The sequence below is a fragment of the Gekko japonicus genome, unplaced genomic scaffold (genome assembly GCF_001447785.1).
Source record: "Gekko japonicus isolate JY-2015 unplaced genomic scaffold, Gekko_japonicus_V1.1 scaffold1158, whole genome shotgun sequence".
NCBI classification, from domain to species: domain Eukaryota; kingdom Metazoa; phylum Chordata; class Lepidosauria; order Squamata; family Gekkonidae; genus Gekko; species Gekko japonicus.
The window spans coordinates 314,882-334,280 of NW_015164706.1; the positions used below are offsets into that span (position 1 = coordinate 314,882).

A 19,399-nucleotide genomic window follows, 5' to 3' on the forward strand; every position below is an offset into this window, starting at 1 on the left:
CTCTGCCAGACCTGATCAAGGCTTTTAACAACAGGACGTTCGAGAGAACATTAATTTATAGAGTCAGCACAAGTTGGAAGCAACCTGACGGTACTTAACACACACACACACACACACACACACACAGAGCACTTGAAAAAGATTCTTTTCCCTGTGCGGACTCTAATCTGGGAGAACCGGGTTTGATTCCCACTCCTCCACTTGTACCTGCTAGATGACCTTGGGCAAGCCGTAGTTCTGATAAGAGCTGTTCTTGAAAAAAGAGCAGTTTCTGTGAAGAGCTCTCTCAGTCCCACCCACCTCACAGGCAGTGTTCCCTCTAAGCTGAGTTAGTGTGAACTAGCTCACAGCATTTTAGCCTCTGGCTCACACTTTTTCGTCTTAGCTCAGGAAGGATGCCTCCAGAGCAAACTAATTGACGCAGCAGCCAAATCGCTCACTCACAACTTTGATGCCAGTAGCTCACAAAGTAGAATTTTTGCTCAAAAGACTCCACAGCTTAGAGGGAGCATTGCTCACAGGGTGTCTGTTGTGGGGAGGGGAAGGGAAAGGAGTTTGTAAGCCGCTCTGAGACACCTTTGGGTAGTGAAGGGCGGGGTATAAATCCAATCTTTTCTTCTTCTTCTAAAGTGGTGAGCGAGTGATTTGGCTACTGCATAAATTAGTTTGCTCTGGAGCCATTCTTCCTGCGCTAAGGCAAAAATGTGTGAGCTGGAAGCTAAAAGACTGTGAGCTAACTCACACTAACTCAGCTTAGAGGGAACACTGCATAGTACCATGTTCTTGGTAAAAGTCTGGCAGAGTACCCCTACAGGATGGCTGACCCAGTTCCACCAACTGCTGTCCTTGTTCCATTCAAGGGAAGCCTTCTTTTATAAAGCTTTGCGAAAAGGGAAGCGTGGAAAAGACAGGCCTGATGGAGTGTATGAAAACAAAAAGAGACCGAAGATCTTCCGGCTTGTGAGCGTTAGGATTCCCTGCTCGCCAAGAAAGATCGTAGAGAAATAAGCGCCTTCCCAAAATGACTTACCTTTTTCTCTAGGTCATCTCCTGTTTTTCTTAACAAGGCAATTATTGTGTCAATGATCTTTTCTTCATTGTCTGGCAAAGAGACAGGAGAATAAACCTTACACTGGCTAATTTCGAACTCATGTCAAATAAATCGTCACTAAATTAACAAACAAAATTGTATGCTTGGAGGTAATTCGTAGAGCTTGTTGGCAGACTTTTTAAACAAATGGAGAAAATCACGTACTTCTCCTATGTGCCCCCATTTATATTTCCTCACTACCCTTTGCCCCCTGCCTAGGGTTGCCAGGTCCGGGCTGGGAAATACCTGGAGATCTGGGGTGGAGCCTGTGGAGGGCGGGGTTTAGGGAGGGAAGCAGGGCTATTTTTGGGCAGGAACGTGCAGGAACGGAGTTCCGGCTGGCTCCTGAGTTGGCCACGCCCAGCAGAAACTCATTAGCATAATAGGCCACACCCAACAGCAGAAACTCATTAGGATTGGCTACATTAGGGGTGTGTGGCCTAACATGCAAAGTATAACGCCATAGCATCCACCTTCCAAAGCGGCCATTTTCTCCAGGTGAACTGATCTGTCTCCCGGAGATCAGTTGTAATAGCGGAAGGTCTCCAGTCATCACCTCACCCCACCAAGAGGCCTCCTCTTTGCCGATTCTCCCTTCTCCGTTAGTTTGGAGAGACTGGAGGAGTGGCTAAACCACTGAGTCTTATCGTTATTTACCGGGCCTGCCCCAGCTGCCCCCTGGTGGCCTCATTTCCAAACTGCAGTTCCTTGGAAGCAAATCAGGCTCAGTTAGGCCAGACAAGCCTCCCTGAAAGACCGTACCCCTGACCACAGGCCTTCCCAGGGCATGCTGCGCATCAAGACACCTCTGAAAATGTAAGGGGCCTGTGCGACCGGATCACGGGACAACAGGGAGGCTCCAGGTGCTTGGCCAATGGGCCAGAGGCGAGGGCACTTGCACCCATGTACCAGATCCGCTGCAGGGCACAGGAATTCTCCTGCATGTGAATCTACAGGAAAGGCGGCCTGGCAGCAGCGAACTTTAAAACCTGAGCTCTGCAGGAGTGAGCGATAGCCGAATTGTGAGGGGAGGCGGGGTTACCTTTTCCATCATCCTCAGAAGGACCTTGAGGCACAACTCTGGAGGGCCCTTCAAGCACAATTTTGGAGGCCCCTCCGCCATCTTCCTCGAGGCTCAGCGTACGGACTAATCCTCTACCTTCTGTTTTGGAGCGAGACCTGGAATTATCGACTAGTTCAGCAAGCTTGTCCGCCACACGAGCAATGTCCGAATCCTCTGTAAAAAAAAAAAAAAGACACACAAACACACAGAGAATCAGACTAGGAAGGGTTCTCTTTTCCAGCTGATGCTTTATTCAGGTACATACACAGTTTGCACCACCCTCACAGGAGACAGGGATGCCCCGCTAGACGCCATGGAGGGGGCTGAGTGCATGGCTGCTCCTTGTATGTAGAAGAAGAAGAGATTGGATTTATACCCCGCCCTTCACTTGGAGTCTCAGAGCGGCTTACAAACTCCTTTCCCTTCCCCTCCCCACAACAGACACCCTGTGAGGTAGGTGGGGCTGAGAGAGCTCTGACAGAAACTGCTCTTTTTCAAGGACAGCTCTGACAGAACTATGGCTTGCCCAAGGTCATCCAGCCAGGTACAAGTGGAGGAGTGGGGAATCAGACCCGGTTCTCCCAGATTAGATTCCATGCACTTAACCACTACACCAAACTGGCTCTCTATGTACACAAATAGCCTGGAAAGACAGACCAAAGCAGCTGCCTTCGCAAAGATAGAGCACTTTCAAGATCCTGGTGGAACAAAGCTTTCCAGACACCACTTGACCCCAAGGGTGGACCTGTTTGGGCAGGAGTCCAGCTCAGTGGCAGAGCCCCCACTCTGCATCCCGAAGGTCTCTGTCTCTGGCATCTCAGGTAGCACAGTTGGAAAGATTCTCCTTAGAAAGACCCTGCCAATTTGGGTAGGCAGCACCAAGCTAGATGGACTAATGCCTTGATTTGGCCTAAGGCACCCGTGGTCTCGTGAATACTGACGGAGTGTCTTCTACCAAACATTTAAATGCTGAGTAGAGGTAGAGAGGCTAAAATGTTTGCTTTAGGGTGAACCCTTTGAAGTATTGGGTTAAATGATTTTTTTAAAGTATCATTTGACTTGGAAGCATGGAAGCTTTCTCGCAGTATCCCCGATCCTCCACATTTCCCAGTTAAGGTGAAAATGCTGTTCAAACAAATTACAAAGATGACCTGACTCCAATGGTAACAGGAGAAAGAAATTGTACTTTCAAAAATAGAAGCACATCTTACATGACATATTCATGTAGGTACATTTAACTTATTGTGAACAGAATAACTTCAAAAATGGTAACTTGCTACAGTTCCAAGCCCAGGTAAGAGAGAGAGAGGAGAGGTCCTATGTTAGATGAAACATAGAAGGCAAGCAACAGCCAAAGAGGCTCAGCATCTAAGCAATGAGAGGGTGGGGCCAACTGCTTCCCTGGTTAGGGGGGTAATACAGTGGTTTTATTCCAGTAGCTCCCCCCAGCCCCCCTTGGAATTATTTGTCAAGGGTGTTGGGAGGAATCCACAGGCCACCTAACAGAACAACAGAAATGCCTTGGAAGTGGAGATGAATGTTGAGCTGTTGAGTCTTGTTGTGTGGTTAATCATCAATTCGAGGAAGGGGCGGGGAATTTGTGGGTGGGGGACTGAATATGGTTGCTTGGCTAGACTTCAGTAAGCCTACACAAGTCATTTGTGAAGGTCTTGGACTTAGTGGACTGATCCTTAATATAAATAGTTGCCTCTTCTTAGAGTGCCCTCCCTTAAGAATGTTAGAACTGCCTTTACCATATTTATTTCACATTGGGTTTTAAGACCAAGCTCTGCTAGCATTGTACACTATTCACTTTCTTTCAAGGGCTCTTTTATTTCCGCTTTTAATGGAAGGCACTTCTAGACGGGGATTGCTGAAAGGCACACGGGCCAGAATACTGAACCCTGTCCTGGGTCCAAGAGAAAACTACTGATGGTGCAAAAGGATGGGAAGGTACATCTCTCTCTCTCGGAGTCGGTGTGCTGATGTGGCTGGGGTGCCAACTCCAGGTTGGGAAATACCTGGTGATTGGGGCGGGGTGCTCCCTGCCTAGGGTTTCCAGGTCCGGGCTGGGGAACACCTGGAGATCTGGGGTGGAGCCTGTGGAGGGCGGGGTTTAGGGAGGGAAGTATGACGCCATAGCATCCACCTTCCAAAGTGGCCGTTTTCTCCAGGTGAACTGATCTCTGTCACCTGAAGATCATCCCAGGAAATCTCCAGTCACCATCCGACCACCTCCCATACACCGTCAAATCTCCAGCCACCTCCCATACCCTGTCAAATGTATCATCAACTGTCCACCCAGTGTTCCCTCTAAGATGAGTTAGTGTGAGCTAGCTCACAGCTCTATAGCCTCCGGCTCACACATTTCTGTCTTCGCTCAGGAAGGAGGGCTCCAGAGCAAACTGACTTGTGCAGCAGCCAAATCGCTCCCTCACCGCTTTAATGCTGGTAGCTCACAAAGTAGAAATTTTTTTTTGCTCACAAGACTCCACAGCTTAGAGGGAGCCCTGCTGCCCACTACGTTCACTGCCTGATACCCCAGTCACACACACCCTTCTGTCTGTGGGGCTCGGTTAGGCCGATTCATATGTGAAAGCCAACGTGTGGCATTGCAGGCATGGAGTGATGGGCGTGTCTTGAGAGCCAGCCCCGACCTCCCTTCTCCCACCTGGGAATCCCGTACTTGTAGTGGATTGCACCTTTTAACCTTCATATTGTGTCTATGATTATGGCGATGAAGCAATGATTAATTACGCATCATCACCGCTTTCTTCCAAGGGTCTCGGCAGCCTGTTCCATCTTATCCACACAAGATCACTATCAGATTGCTCAGACTGAGAGGCAGAGAATAATAAGGGGGGGGGGGAGAAAACTGAGCCCTCATCGCCCATATGGTTGCCAACCTCCAGGTGGCAGCTGGAGATCTCCTGGGATTACAACTGGTCTCCAGTGACAGAGATCGGTTCCCCTGGAGAAAACAGCTGCTTTGGAAGGCGGACTCTATGACATTACGCCCCACTGAAGCCCCTCCCAAAACCCTGCCCTCCTCAGGCTCCACCCCCCAAATCTCCAGGTATTTCCCAGCCTGGAGCTGGCACCCCTGGCTCACCTGGACCCAGGGGGTACTGAGCTTTGCTGAGCCTACGAGCACTTTTGGAATGGGAACGGTCAGTGACTGTCGTTAAAATAGGGCCAAGGGCAAAATGCTGGGGGCCTCCACAAAAGAGAGAAAGGCGCTAAGCCCAGGGGTCATTTCCTGCAGGAGCGCACAGGAGTGGAGCTCCGGCAGTAAAGAGCCCAGGGGGCGGGCACATGCAACAAGCCCCACCCCCTGCTCCCAGCAGCCCTCAGTCAGAGCAAGAAGCAGCCAGGTAAGTTTCAGAGCCCCCACCCCCCCGGCCCGCCTTCATGTACAAGCTCTTCCTCCTCTGTGAGGGCAGATCTGTGCATCCCTCCCCCGTCCCCCCCCCTCCATAGCTCGCAATCCAAAACAGTCCAGTGGAGCCTGAGCAGTGGGTGTTGCCTTCTAACACACTTCTGGTGAGGTCAGGGGGTGTGGCATATGCAAATGAGTTATGCTAATGAGTTATGCTAATGAGCTCCTGCACCTCTTTTTCTAGGAAATGACCCCTGGCTAAGCCAGATACTTTCCTGTTTCCAAGTGACTATTCCCTGCAGGCACAAAGGTGATGCCTCCTGGGCCCTTCTGAAAGCCCTCTTGCACCTCAGCCAGGGAACTTCTCAAAGCAAAACAGCCACAATGGGGACCACCGACCTAATCTATCCATTAGACTGCACGGCAAAAGATGTGAGCTGTAATCACTCACATAATTTTCTGGCTGAAGCAGGGAATCCAGACCAGGAAAGGGCAGTGTGACAAGTCAACTGAATGTGGACTCCCTGAGCATGAGCCTGGATGGACACAAGCTCTCAACCGTGCAGGGGTCATTTCGTAGAAAAAGAGATGCAGGAGCTCATTAGCATAACTCATTAGCATAACTCATTTGCATGTGCCACACCCCCTGACCTCACTGGAAGTGTGTCAGAAGGCAACACCCACTGCTCAGGCTCCACTGGACTGTTTTGGATTGCTAGCTATTGGGGGGGGGGGAACGTGCAGATCTGTCCCTCACAGAGGAGGGAGAGCTTGTACCTGAATAAAACCTAAAGGTGCCACTGAACTGTTTTGGATCAGGGGGCCGGGGGGAGCTCTGCAACTTACCTGGCTGCTTCTTGCTCTGACTGAGGGCTGCTGGGAGCAGGGGGTGGGGCTTGTTGCATGTGCCCACCCCCTGGGCTCTTTACTGCCGGACCTCCGCTCCTGTGCGCTCCTGCAGGAAATGACCCCTGCTCTGTAGCACTGGGGAGAAGAACCCCCGGGAGAGAGAGGGCACTCATCCAGCCCCACGGGTGGCAGTCAGCTGAGGAATTCTTTCCAAGAGCTCTCTGCCATGGCTTTGGCATCCAGGGGGTTAATAGGCAAGGCCAAATGCTGAAGGTGCAGTGGGAAAGGGAACAGTTATTATATGGATACTAAAAAAGCTCCTATGCATTTTGCATGACAACTTCATTGGGGATCTGAAACGGGATACAGAAGATACATTAATAGCTTCAGAGGTTAGTCATGTGAGTCTACTGTAGACCGGCAAGATCTGAGTCGAAGCTTTTAAGAGTCAAAGCTTTGGCTCCCAAATGCTTATAACCCGAAAATCTCATTGGTGTCTAAGGTGCTACTGGACTCAGATCAAGGACCGTCGATAAATCATATTAAAGCCATCAAAATACTAAAACCACCTTTAGAAGAAACATAAATGAAGACGCACACGTGAGGAGGATGCTACCTGTAATGTATTCAATAAGCTGCGATTGAATGCATAATGTGTTATGAAAACATCTAATTGAAATGCTATGTTAAGCTTCGTCCTGGGCTAGGATCCAAATACGTCCAATCACATTGCTAGCCCAGGAAGCACCTAACCAATCACTATCAACAAGTTCCCTGAGCGGCAATGTCCGTGATTGGTCCTTATGTATGCAACCTTATTGGCTGGTATTTGTACAGTAGGCGTGGCTACATTAGCTGGGAGAATTTAAAAGCAGGGCAGCTGCAATGTAAAAGCTGTTCTGGCTACCAGATGTTGATCTGTGTTGGAGTTGTGTTTGAGTTGTTGAATAAAGCTGAATCTTTGCTGAATCACTCTCCGACTACTTTGTTAAGCGAGTGACTTAACACTACCTAAATTGAAAAACCCTCTAATTATATAAACACAAGTACTTGGTGATAGGGTTGCCAAGTCCCTGCTGTATGTACAGCGGGGGACTCCAGCTCTGGTCTGGGAGCGCACGCGCGGGCGCCGCAACCACGTCACCCGGAAGTGATGCGGCCGTGCCCGGCGTGGCTGCGTCACTTCCGGGTGACATGCTGACATCGGGCACGTCACGTGCTTTGGGGGTGGGGTTCCCCCCAGGGCCCGATCCACCGGCGGCAGGTAATGGGCCTCTGGGGCAGGGTTTCCCCGTCCTCCGGGGGGACGTGGCAAGCCTATTGGTGAAGCTGCATGGAAAACACATAGGTATCTGTATAGTGAACTTCACCTTCCCGCTGCCCCCATCGGCATTTGGCCTTGGCCTTCCTTCATCTTGGTGATGGGTGAAGCCCTCTTGTTTTCCTGTTCAGGCTGTGGCCCAGCCCTTGTTAAGGGGTTCTAGGTTCTGTTGATTTCAGTGGTAGAGAGTTAAGGACCTATTTTAAAACTTTGTTGTTGAGATGGATGGGGCGCAAACTGTGGCTTGATCATGGCTTCAGTATTTAACCACTGGCAACAAAAAAGAAGAAGGAAAACTAAACCCACCTTGTGCTTCTGTTGAAAAAGAGGTGGGTTTTATTCTAGCGCCTCCCTGATACTCTGGCAGCTTCCCGTTCACTTCACTCTTCCTAGAGCTCCCTCTCGTTTGCCCCCGTAGACAGGATGGCACCAAAAGGCGCTTCCAGCTGGATCGTTCCCTCTTCTTCTTCTTCTTTTGGCTCTTCCTTTTAGCCGTAGGTTTGAGGTCCTCAGGAGGCTTCTCTTGGGCTGCCTTTCCTTGCTCTGCTGGGGTGGCCCCTGGTCCCTCCTGGCCCTTGGCTCCCCCTTCTAGAAGTTGGCTGTATTTGCTAGCAGAGAGCCGGCGCTGGGCGTAAGCCATCAGCACCCTGTACTCTATGCTGGTTCTGTCCTCGTCCTCCAAAGGGATTTCTTCCATACTGGAAAAATTGGCGAAACTCATATTGCACCTGCAAAGATAAAATTCCTCAATTACCCTTGTCAACATTTACAGGAAATCCTTTGTCTTGGGACAGTGCTTGGAATTCCTCTGCAGCCTTTTGCTAGATGGGAGTGGAGAGATAACAAGTTTAGAAGGAGCTTTTCATACCTCGTTTTTCTCTACCTTAAGGAGTCACAAAGTGGGCTACAGGCACATTCCCTTTCTCTCCCCACAACAGGCACCTGGAAAGGCAGATGGGGCTGAGTGGGTTCTGAGAGAACTGGAACTGGCCCAAGGTCACCCAGCAGGCACCATGCAGAGGAGCTGGGGATCCAACCCAGTTCTCCAGAGCAGAGTTCACCACTCTTAACTACAACACCATGCTGCAAAACTGGGAAAATCTGAGGCAGCCCAAGGGGTTGGATCCACTCAGCTCTTTCACTCAGTCTCATCCAGTCCCCCTCTTTACTACAGCCCTTGACGCCCACGGCTCTTGTCCATCCAGGTCCCATGATCCCCAGCATAGCTGTTTTGGGGAAGTCGAAGGAGGCCCCCTCCTTCCTTCTTGGCCAGCAGAGAAGCTGGTTGGATGCAGCTCAAAATGTTTCATCTGTTTTGCTTCCCTGGCCAAGTTGACATGTTGCTCCTTCCTCTGTGTCTTCTAAATAATAGCGAGGGCTGCCAGCAGTGTTCCCTCTAAGCTGAGTTAGTGTGAGCTAGCTCACAGCTTTTTAGCCTCCGGCTCACACATTTTCGTCTCGGCTCAGGAGGGATGGCTCCAGAGCCGACTAATTTATGCAGCAGCTGAATCGTTCGCCCACAACTTTCATGCCAGTAGCTCACAAAGCAGAATTTTTGCTCACAAGACTCCACAGCTTAGAGGGAGCATTGGCTGCCAGACCCCTTGCTGAAGACATGGGGGATGGGGGAAAGACAGGCCCTCCTAAACAGAGTTATGCTCTTCCAAGCCCATCGAGATGACTTAGAAGAGTGTAACTCTGTTTGGGGCTGCATGCTTGCTGGTGGCCACGATGGTGCTTGGTGGATCAAGGCTGGAACCTGGTTGGAACCAGTGTTCCCTCTAAGCTGAGTTAGTGTGAGCTAGCTCACAGGTTTTTAGCCTCCGGCTCACAGATTTTTGTCTTAGCTCAGGAAGAATGGCTCCAGAGCCAACTAATTTATGCAGGAGCCAAATCGCTGGCTCACAACTGTAATGCCAGTAGCTCATGAAGTAGAATTTTTGCTCACAAGACCCCACAGTTTAGAGGGAACATTGGCTGGAACCCTGGGCTTATTGACAAGTTATTTTTCTTTTTCAAATTTCTTTTTTTATTTTAAACAGTAATAAACAATCAATACATATATCAGCATTGGAACTGAACTTGGTCAATACATTAACAAGCAAGAAATGCAATGTAGTTTACATATGGTGAAATACTTCATAATACTTTTTGGGAACTTTGAATTTAGATGACCCAGCATTAAACATATACTCAAGAAAAGGAAACCATTTCAAATGAAGATTCAATTTCTTATAGGGAAGATTCGCACTGGCAATTACATCAGGTATTTTATCCATAATACAGTAGACCCATATTTTTAAACGCCATGAGGAAAGTAGCAGTTTACTGGGGGACTTCCAACTACTGGCCATAACCACCTTAGCAGCCGTCAGTAAAACTGAAATAAGGTCCTGTCTAAGCTTAGGAATAGGGCATTCATTCCAATGATCTAAAAGAATAAGGTCAGGTTGCAGAGGGATCAAATAACTTGTGATATCTTAGACTGATAAAGCAACTGGATGTTGCAAGTTCACGCAGTAAAATCCAGTTGGAAAGTGCTTTGAAAGTGAATTGAAAATGGATTATTTAGACTGTGTGATCGCAGTCATAGAGTCAGCCGACCAAAGCTGCTATTTCCTCCAGGGGATGAAATTCTGGGGGAAGTTCAGGTACTACCTGGAGATTGGCAACTTGATCTTGCTGTTGTCAGAGGTTAAAAAGATTTGATTATATCTGAATGTAAGGATACAGCTAGGGTGCAGGAAGGAATTCTCCTTGCTGAGAACTGGCAACTTGGGACCTTGGTCAATGTCTTGAATTCCCTGTCCAGGTAAAACGGGAAAGCTTACAGTGGCTGCTTTATCCAGTTCACTGCATTTCTTCTCCTGCCATTCTGGGCATGGACTTTCTAACCAGCAGGGACAGAAGGACATCAGACTTCAGCACAAATGCATGTAAATGCATGCTGAGGCGCACTGAACGCTGCTTCCCTTTTATCCAGGGGTCATTTCGTAGAAAAAGAGGCGCAGGAGCTCATTAGCATAACTCATTAGCATAACTTATCTGCATATGTCACGCCCCCTGACGTCACTGGGAGTGTGTCAGAAGGCAACACCCACCACTCAGGCTCCACTGGACTCTTTTGGATTGCTAGCTGTGGGGGGGGGGAGACGCGCAGATCTGCCCTCACAGAGGAGGGAGAGCTCGTACCTGAATAAACCTTGGCCTTAAAGGTGCCACTGGACTGTTTTGGATTGCTATCGGGGGGGGGAGGGGGCTCTGCAACTTACCTGGCTGCTTCTTGCTCCTTGTGGCCCAGGGCTGCTGGGAGCAGGGGGCGAGGCTTGTTGCATGTGCCCGCCCCCTGGGCTCTTTACTGCCGGAGCTCCACTCCTGCAGGAAATGACCCCTGCTTTTATCCCTGTGCAACATCTATTCCAATCAGAAATGTTGCTAAAAGTGAGATGCAACTGTTGTGTAGCTGCAGCTTTTCCAATTCAATATCAACTCAATTTGGTATCTGTTACATTCTTTTTAAAGGAAACATTATCCTCCATCTGCTCACGTGCCCTGCAGGGGGTGAACAAACGCTCCAGGCAGCAGGTGGAGAACACGGGGCCAGGTCAGAGAGAAGTCAACCGCTCAAGCGTCCCTTTGATTTGTCTTCAGAACACCCAGCAGGCCCATGCTCAGGCCTCGCGTCTTTAGAGGGCTGCTATGCCTTGTGCAAATGCTCAGCCTCAATACGCCCAGCTAATCGGTAAAGATACCAAGACTGCGCAGAAGATGCTCTTGCTGTTCTTTCCGCTTTGCTGTGCCCTGTACCAAGCAGTAAAAATGCAAGGGTTTACAGTCACCCATGGCTGATTCATGGTGCGTCTTAGTTGCAGATTTGCAAATGGCTAGGGCTGCTGCCATAAACTCGTAACGGGACTGCCCCAGGCTCCTTCCTGGTCCACAGGCAAGGAATTGTCACCCTCACAGGCACGGAGTCTGATAGTGCAACACCCTCCAAAAGCTTCCCATTTGATCCAAGCATCCCTGTGAAACAAGGGCCAGCAGTTTCCTAGTACCTATCTATAACAACAAAAGTATGTGTGCTTCTGTGCGTGTGTATGTGCACGCACACGCCTGTGGCAGGCATAACTAAACAGAAAATAAACAATGAGTGACAAAATAAGAACAAAAGAAGAGCCCTGCTAGATCAGACCAATTGTCCATATAGTCCAACATCCTGTCTCACACAGTGGCCAACCAGCTCCTCTGAAGGGCCAACAACAGAGCAGAGAGGCTGAGGCCTTCCCCTGATAAGAACACCTGAAGGGCCCTGCTAGATCAGACCAGCAGTCCATCCAGTCCAGCATCCTGTCTCACACAGTGGCCAACCAGCTCCTCAGGAGGGCCAACAACAGGGCATAGAGGCTCAGGCCTTCATAAGAACATAAGAAGAGCCCTGCTGGATCAGGCCAGCAGTTCCTCTAGTCCAGCATCCTGTCTGACACTGTGACCAACCAGTTCTTCTGGAGGGCCAACAATAGGGCATAGAATCTCAGGCCTTCATAAGAACATCTGAAGAGCCCTGGACCAGTGGTCCATCTAGTCCAGCATCCTGTCTCACACAGCGGCCAACCAGTTCCTCTGGACAGCCAACAACAGGGCATAGAGGCCGAGGTCTTCCCCTGATGTTGCCTCCTGGTTCTGGGATTCAGAGGCTTAGTGCCTCTGAATGTGGAGGTTCCCCTCAGTCGCCATGGCTAGTAGCCACTAACAGACTTCATCCTCCATGAATCTACCTAATCCCCTTTTAAAGCTGCTTATTCCTGTGGCCATCACCGCATCCTCCCACAGTGAATTCCACATTTTAATGATCATGACTGTGCAAAAACTGAAGGACACTGGATTACATTAACATCCCCACACACACACACACCTCCACGCTATTTGCAATGGAAGCTGTAGTTGTCTGTTTGTGGCAGGCACAACTGATCAGAAAATAAAGCTAGGAGTTTCAAAATGGGCCACTGGTTACAGGCTCATCATGGGAGTCACAATGTGAAAAGTGATGGGAACCAGAATGTCATGGACTGGATTAGCTAGAGACTACACCCCCCACCCTATTTGCAATGGAAGTGATGGTTTACTCCCTAGAAAGTATGAAGGGGGAGGCAGCACAGACAGTGTTGCCGCATGGGCTCTCTTGCACATGTATCCTTAGACAGGGGTCATTTCGTAGAAAAAGAGGCGCAGGAGCTCATTAGCATAACTTATTTGCATATGCCACACCCCCTGACATCACCAGACGTGTGTCAGAAGGCAACACCCACCGCTCAGGTGCCACTGGACTGTTTTGGATTGCTAGCTATTGGGGGAGGGACATGCAGATCTGTCCTCGCAGAGGAGGGAGAGCTTGTACCTGAATAAAACTTGTTTTTAAAGGTGCCACTTAACTGTTTTGGACCAGGGGGCTGGGGGAAGCTCTGCAATTTACCTGGTTGCTTCTTGCTCTGACTGAGGGCTGCTGGGAGCAGGGGGGCTTGTTGCATGTGCCCGCCCCCTGGGCTCTCTACTGCCGGAGCTCCGCTCCTGTGCGCTCCTGCAGGAAATGATCCCTGCTTAGACACATGTGGACTCTCTAACGTGGGTTCAGGATGCTCGCCCAGAACCATAACCGTTTGTGGGACTTAAGCTCAGTGTCAGCGGGAAACCTCTTCCCACTTCCGTAGCCTGACTAGCTCGGAAAACTGACACACTTGCCGATTATGGAGACCGGAACATGCGATTGAGGGATCTTGACCTGGACAGCATACAAGCAAGCTCAAAGTGCCTCTAGGAGGCTGCCAGTAATTACAAAACAACCAGCTCTTTTCCAAAGCAAGGTTCAGAATTTAGCGAGGGAACTACAGGGGTACGGGAACTGAAAAGGTACTCAAGCTTAAGAACAGCGAAATCGTCGTGTTCAGAAGGATGTCCATATGAAGAGTTACAAGAGAGCAGAGAAAGAGAAAGTAAAGCCACGCCTCTGGCTGACTGGAAATTCTGTGTCAGAGAACGGCCAGGTGGAGGAGTGGGGGAGGGTAGGATTTAAAGAAGGGGGGAAAGAGCCTTTCTAAGAGAAAAGGGATGAACAGAGAAGGAGTTTACCTATCCTCAGTCTCAGGGGTCATTTCCTGCAGGAGCGCACAGGAGCGGAGCTCCGGCAGTAAAGAGCCCAGGGGGCGGGCACATGCAACAAGCCCCACCCCCTGCTCCCAGCAGCCCTCAGTCAGAGCAAGAAGCAGCCAGGTAAGTTGCAGAGCCCCCCCCCGGCCCCCCGGTCCAAAACAGTCCAGTGGCACCTTTAAGACCGAGTTTTATTCAGGTACAAGCTCTCCCTCCTCTGCGAGGACAGATCTGCACGTTCCTCCCCCCCTCCAATAGCTAGCCATCCAAAACAGTCCAGTGGAGCCTGAGCGGTGGGTGTTGCCTTCTGACACACTTCCGGTGATGCCAGGGGGTGTGGCCTATGCAAATAAGTTATGCTAATGAGTTACGCTAATGAGCTCCTGCACCTCCTTTTCTACGAAATGACCCCTGCTCAGTCTGCATTGGCCCTTTAGAACTAGGGTTGCCGCCAGCTCCACGGTTGGGAAATGTCTGAAGTTTTTTGCGGGGCGGGTGGAGCCTGAGGAGGGCGGGGTTCAGGGAGGGGAGAGACGTCAGTGGGGTATAAAGCCTCAGAGTCCACTTTCCAAAGCAGCCATTTTCTCCAGGTGAACCGATCTCTGCCGCCTGGTCCCAGGAGCTCTCCAGCCGCCACCCGCAGGTTTAGATTATCCAAAGATTCAGTGGAGGGGCCCTTTCAGCAGAGCTCCCAAGGTCCCAAGGAAATAATGAAGAAGAAGAAGAAGAAACTGCATTCGTACCCCGCTCTTCACTACCCAAAGGAGTCTCAGAGCGGCTTACAAACTCCTTTCCCTTCCCCTCCCCACAACAGACACCCTGTGAGGTAGGCGGGGCTGAAAGAGCTCTTGACACGAACGGCTCTTTTTCAAGAACAGCTCTTATCAGAGCTACGGCTTGCCCAAGGTCATCCAGCCAGGTGCCAGTGGAGGAGTAGGGAATCAAACCTGGTTCTCCTAGATTATAGTCCGCGCACTTAACCACGACAGCAAACTGTAGAGATGCTTCTGCGCGGGATGGAAATGTCCCAAAGCCCCAGCGAAAGACACGCAGGGTCGGCAGCCTCTGAGCCAGCAGTGGGGATTAGACGGCACACTTTTGGCTGCCGGAGCAGCAATCGTTATAGGAGCCGGCACAAAAGGCTATCAAAGAAATAATGGTCAAGTCCAGGAATTCTGGGTGAGAAAACAAAACAAAAAATTGAAAGGTTGTGCCCTGGGCTGGTTCTGGATGCCACGAGGCGATTCACACAAAGGTCGCCGGCTGCAAGTCACAGCCGGGCTGAGAGCCCAGAGCCAAGAGCCCCTGGCCACACCCGGGCTTTTATACCTGCAGACAGGAAGACAATGGAGTCTTATTCTGACATATTTATTGCTTTACAACTGTTGACCTTATGACCTTAGCTTGTTATTTAGTTTTGTGTCTTGCCTACCTTAAAACACCTTCATCATGTTACATGTTAATTTGCTGTTCCGACCCTGTCTGTAAGTCTGAACCTTACCTTCCTTCCAATCAATGTTCCCTGTAAGCTGAGTTAGCATGAGCTAGCTCACTTTTAGCCTCCGGCTCACACGTTTTTGTCTTCACTCAGGATGGCTCCAGAGCAAACTAATTTATGCAGTAGCCAAATTGCTCACTCACAACTTTAATGCCAGTAGCTCACAAAGTTGAATTTTTGCTCACAAGACTCCACAGCTTAGAGGGAGCATTGCTTCCAATGTATTTGGAAAAGTGTGCGTGCGCACGAAAGCTCACACCTTGAATGAAGCTTTGTTGGTCTTAAAGGTGCCCCACTAGACTCTACCTTTGTTCTCATGGAGGTGCCGTTCGATCGCTGCAGCTGGAAAGGTGTCCCCCCCCCCAGACGCCACCCCTCTGCTATTCTGGTAAATAATCTTGCATTAAAACCAAAGCAAAACTGTGACTGGCAGAACCCAGAGCAGAACAGGCTACTACAGAGCAAAGGAGAAGAGCCCTCAGCAAAGGGGACCGGTGGGTGCACAGGGACTGGGCAAGGGGCACCGGTATGGAAAGAGGGATGCCCCAAGAACTCAGCTCTGATCATAACAACATCAAAAGAGCCCTGCTGGCAGTGTTCCCTCTAAACTGAGTTAGTGTGAGCTAGCTCACAGTTTTTTAGTCTCTGGCTCACACATTTTTGTCCTAGCTCAGGATGGATGGCTCCAGAGCAAACTAATTTACGCAGTAGTCAAATTGCTGGCTCACAACTTTAATGACAGTTGCTCACAAAGTAAGATTTTTGCTCACAAGCCTCCACAGCTTAGAGGGAACATTGCCTGCCGGTCCAGACTGGTGGTCCCTCTAATCCAGCATCCTGTCTCACACAGTGGCCAACCAGTTCCTCTGAAAGGCCAACAACAGGCATGTTGCCTTCTGGCTCTGGGATTCAAAGGCTGACTGCCTCTGAACATGGAATTTCCCTTCAGTCACCACGGCTACTAGCCACTGACAGACCGGTCCTCCACAAATCCCCCATGAATGAAGCCGTCTGTGCCTGTGACCATCACTACACCCTCTGGCAGCGAATTCTACACTTTAATCACTCTCTGTGTAAAGAAGTGTTTCCGTTTGTCTGTCCTGAATCTATTGCCCATTAGCGTCGTTGGATGCTCTCAAGTTTTAGTATTTCAGGAGAGGGAGAGAAGTTCTTATGGGCAACTATTTTTCCTTGGGAAGTGTCACACAGACCGTAAGTTGGGGTGAGGTTTCTTCTCTGTGGGCTGGATGGTATTTCCTTGTCAATCCTAGGCGTACTCATTCAGAAGCAAGTCCCGTGGAGGGCAAGTGGGCTTACCCATGTGTAAGCAGTGCACAGGACTGATTACCTTCTACATTTTTAACTGTGCTGCGCTCTGACTCAACCATCCAGGTGCATGCCCCTTCAGTGACTCTGCAGACAAGCTGACTCAGGTCTTCTCCAAATCCGTTCAGCTGCCTCCACCCATTCGCTTCTGGAGTTCCCTTCTGTCTCTCTCCTGCCTCTTCCCCATTCTGCATTTTCTCTCTTCCAACTTCCTCATTAGCCTGCAGAGCACCACAAGTTTCCCTCCCTTGCTTTTATGGCTCCCTCCCTCCCTCCCTCCCTCCTCTCTGTGCTCTGGAGTAGTGGGTCACTTGGGACCGAAAACGTCAGTCACGTAAAGAGGCCAAAGGGGAAACCGAGCAGTGGCTGTGCAGGGAACAGGACTCTTTCCACACTCCGCAAGACTGGGAGAAGGCCTGCTTATGATCCTCGCCTTCTTCAATCCCAGGCCACCCAGCAGAGATGCCAACCTCCAGGTGAGGCCCGGAGATCTCCTGCTTTTACAACTGATCTACAGGCTACAGAAATCAGTTCCCCCGAGGAAAAGGGCTGCTTTGGGAGGGTGGACCCTACGGCATTGTAGCACGCTGAGGCCCCTCCCTTCTCCAGGTTCCAGCCTCAAATCCCCAGGTATTCCCCCACCCTACCACCCAGGTAGGATGCATAGTTTCCCACTACAACAACAAAACCAAAATACTAGTGATAACACAGTACACAAAGTTCAGAAAGCAAGCAAGCGCTGTATAAATAACGCAGGCTTACTGACTATTTCAGAACATGTTCCACTATTGATCGGATGCCTGGCTTCATTTTAATAATAGGACTGAATTCTTCCTGTATTACTAGTCTGAAGGCTTTATTCTTTATGAGTGCTGTGTGAAGGAATTTTCCTACATATACATGATTGAAGTCTTCTGTACACTATCAGTACTTTATAAAGTAGTTTGAATTCTTTGAAGAAGAACCTTCGAAACGAAGATTAAAATCCGGAGTCTTTGTCGATTTACAGTTTATGGATTTACGCAACTACTTATGAACTTATGGATACTATTTATGGACTTGCACATGTTATGATGTAATCTTCCTTTACTGATGAATGTGGTCCTTGTTATCTTTGTTATTTCTACAATATATTTTATTTAGCATACCTTTGTGCACTCCATGATCTGCATTATTTATACAGTGCTTGCTTGCTTTCCCACTACAACACACCCCATGGGCTTTCTGCTCCAAAGGTGCTCGTGGCATGCAGTAGCATTTAGCCACACGAGCCCTACCTGCGGCATGAAGTGTGGCAACCAAGGCACACGCTGGCTCCTCACCAAGAGGACTCCTCTTCGCCAGTGCTCACCTCTTCGGTTGGAGATGTTGGAGGAGTGGCTGAACCACTGAGGAGTATTATCGTTATTTACAGAGCCTGCCCCAGCTGCCTGCTGCTTTACATAAGGAAAAAGAGAAGCACCCCAAAGCCAAACAAGAAGACACCTGTCCTCCGCGTTCAGGCAGCAAGGGAGAGACCAGGCTGAGGCAGGCTGAAGTCGGTCATCGGAGCTTCTTCGAACCAGCCCTGGCCCACCGTTCAGCATCTGGGTTTTGCTTCCCCTTCCCAGTTGTTGTTTCAATCACTGTTTAATTTTTAACAACTAAGGGCTGTACACAACATGCCCGCTATGACCAGCTGGGGGGGAAACTGTGGCAGACCACAGAGAGCAACCTCTCTCCCTCTTCTGGACCAGGTTTGGGGAAGTTTCCTCAGAATCTCCAAGGCAGGGCTTTCAAGATGTCTTTGTAGAAACAAACAAAAGAGGTTTTGCAGAAACACACAGGACCAATGCTGTAATGGAACACTCAAGACCTGGTGAGAGATGTAAAAGTGATTGCACCACTTGGGAACAGTGATCATAATGTTGTTGAGTTCAACATTTGTATAAATAGGGAATTTGCCAAAAAGACTCACACAACCACTTTTAACTTTAAAAGGGGTAATTTCTCTGAAATGAGGGGACATGCGGGGAGGAAACTGAAAGGAAAAGTAGAAAGGGTCAAAACCATTGGGGAAGCTTGGAAACTATTTAAAACTACGATCCTAGAAGCTCAAAAAAATATATTCCACAGGTTAGGAAAGGCACAAACAGGTATAGGAAAAAGCCTGCATGGTTAACAAACAAAGTAATGGAAGCTGTAAAAGGTAAAAAGGATTCCTTTAAGCAGTGGAAAGCTAGTCACAGTGAGGCTGATAAAACGGGACAAAGGCTATGGCAGATAAAATGCAAGTCTGTGGTCAGGCAGGCAAAAAGGGAATCTGAGGAGCTAGGGTTGCCAAATCGGGCCGGGGGGCGGGGAACCCCCCGCTTCCGCGGCCCGATTTCTGCCGCAGGGGAATTCCGGCCCGGGGGGAACCCCGCCCCCGAAGCTGCGTCACCAGAGGTGACGCAGCCACGTTGCCGACGTTGGGGGCGTGGCTGAGCTCGTCGGAGGGGAAAACCATATGGTTTCCCCCTCTGACGAGCTCAGCCACGCCCCCAACATCGGCAACGTGGCTGCGTCACCTCTGGTGACGCAGCTTGGGGGGCGGGGGTCCCCCCGGGCCGGGATATTAAAAAGGGTTCCAGAGGAGATCCGGGAAATTACAGGCCAGTCAGTCTGACGTCGATACCGGGTAAATTGGTGGAAACCATTATTAAGGAAAGAATTAGTAGGCACATAGATGAACAAAACCTATTGAGGCAGAC

The 19,399-nt window shown here is 49.8% G+C and overlaps 1 protein-coding gene across 1 annotated transcript in view; it reads right to left on the minus strand.

Moving 5' to 3' along the window:
• BCL2L14 (BCL2 like 14) overlaps nt 1–19,399 on the minus strand; it is a 29,821-nt gene that overhangs the window by 2,609 nt on the left and 7,813 nt on the right. Inside the window, exons 2-4 of the mRNA XM_015409517.1 lie at nt 8,009–8,430; nt 2,133–2,327; nt 1,031–1,101 (exon numbers count right to left, since the gene is read on the minus strand). Coding sequence (XP_015265003.1) covers nt 1,031–1,101; nt 2,133–2,327; nt 8,009–8,423 — 681 coding nt within the window. The 5' untranslated portion in view covers nt 8,424–8,430. The remainder of the gene's footprint in view (nt 1–1,030; nt 1,102–2,132; nt 2,328–8,008; nt 8,431–19,399) is intronic.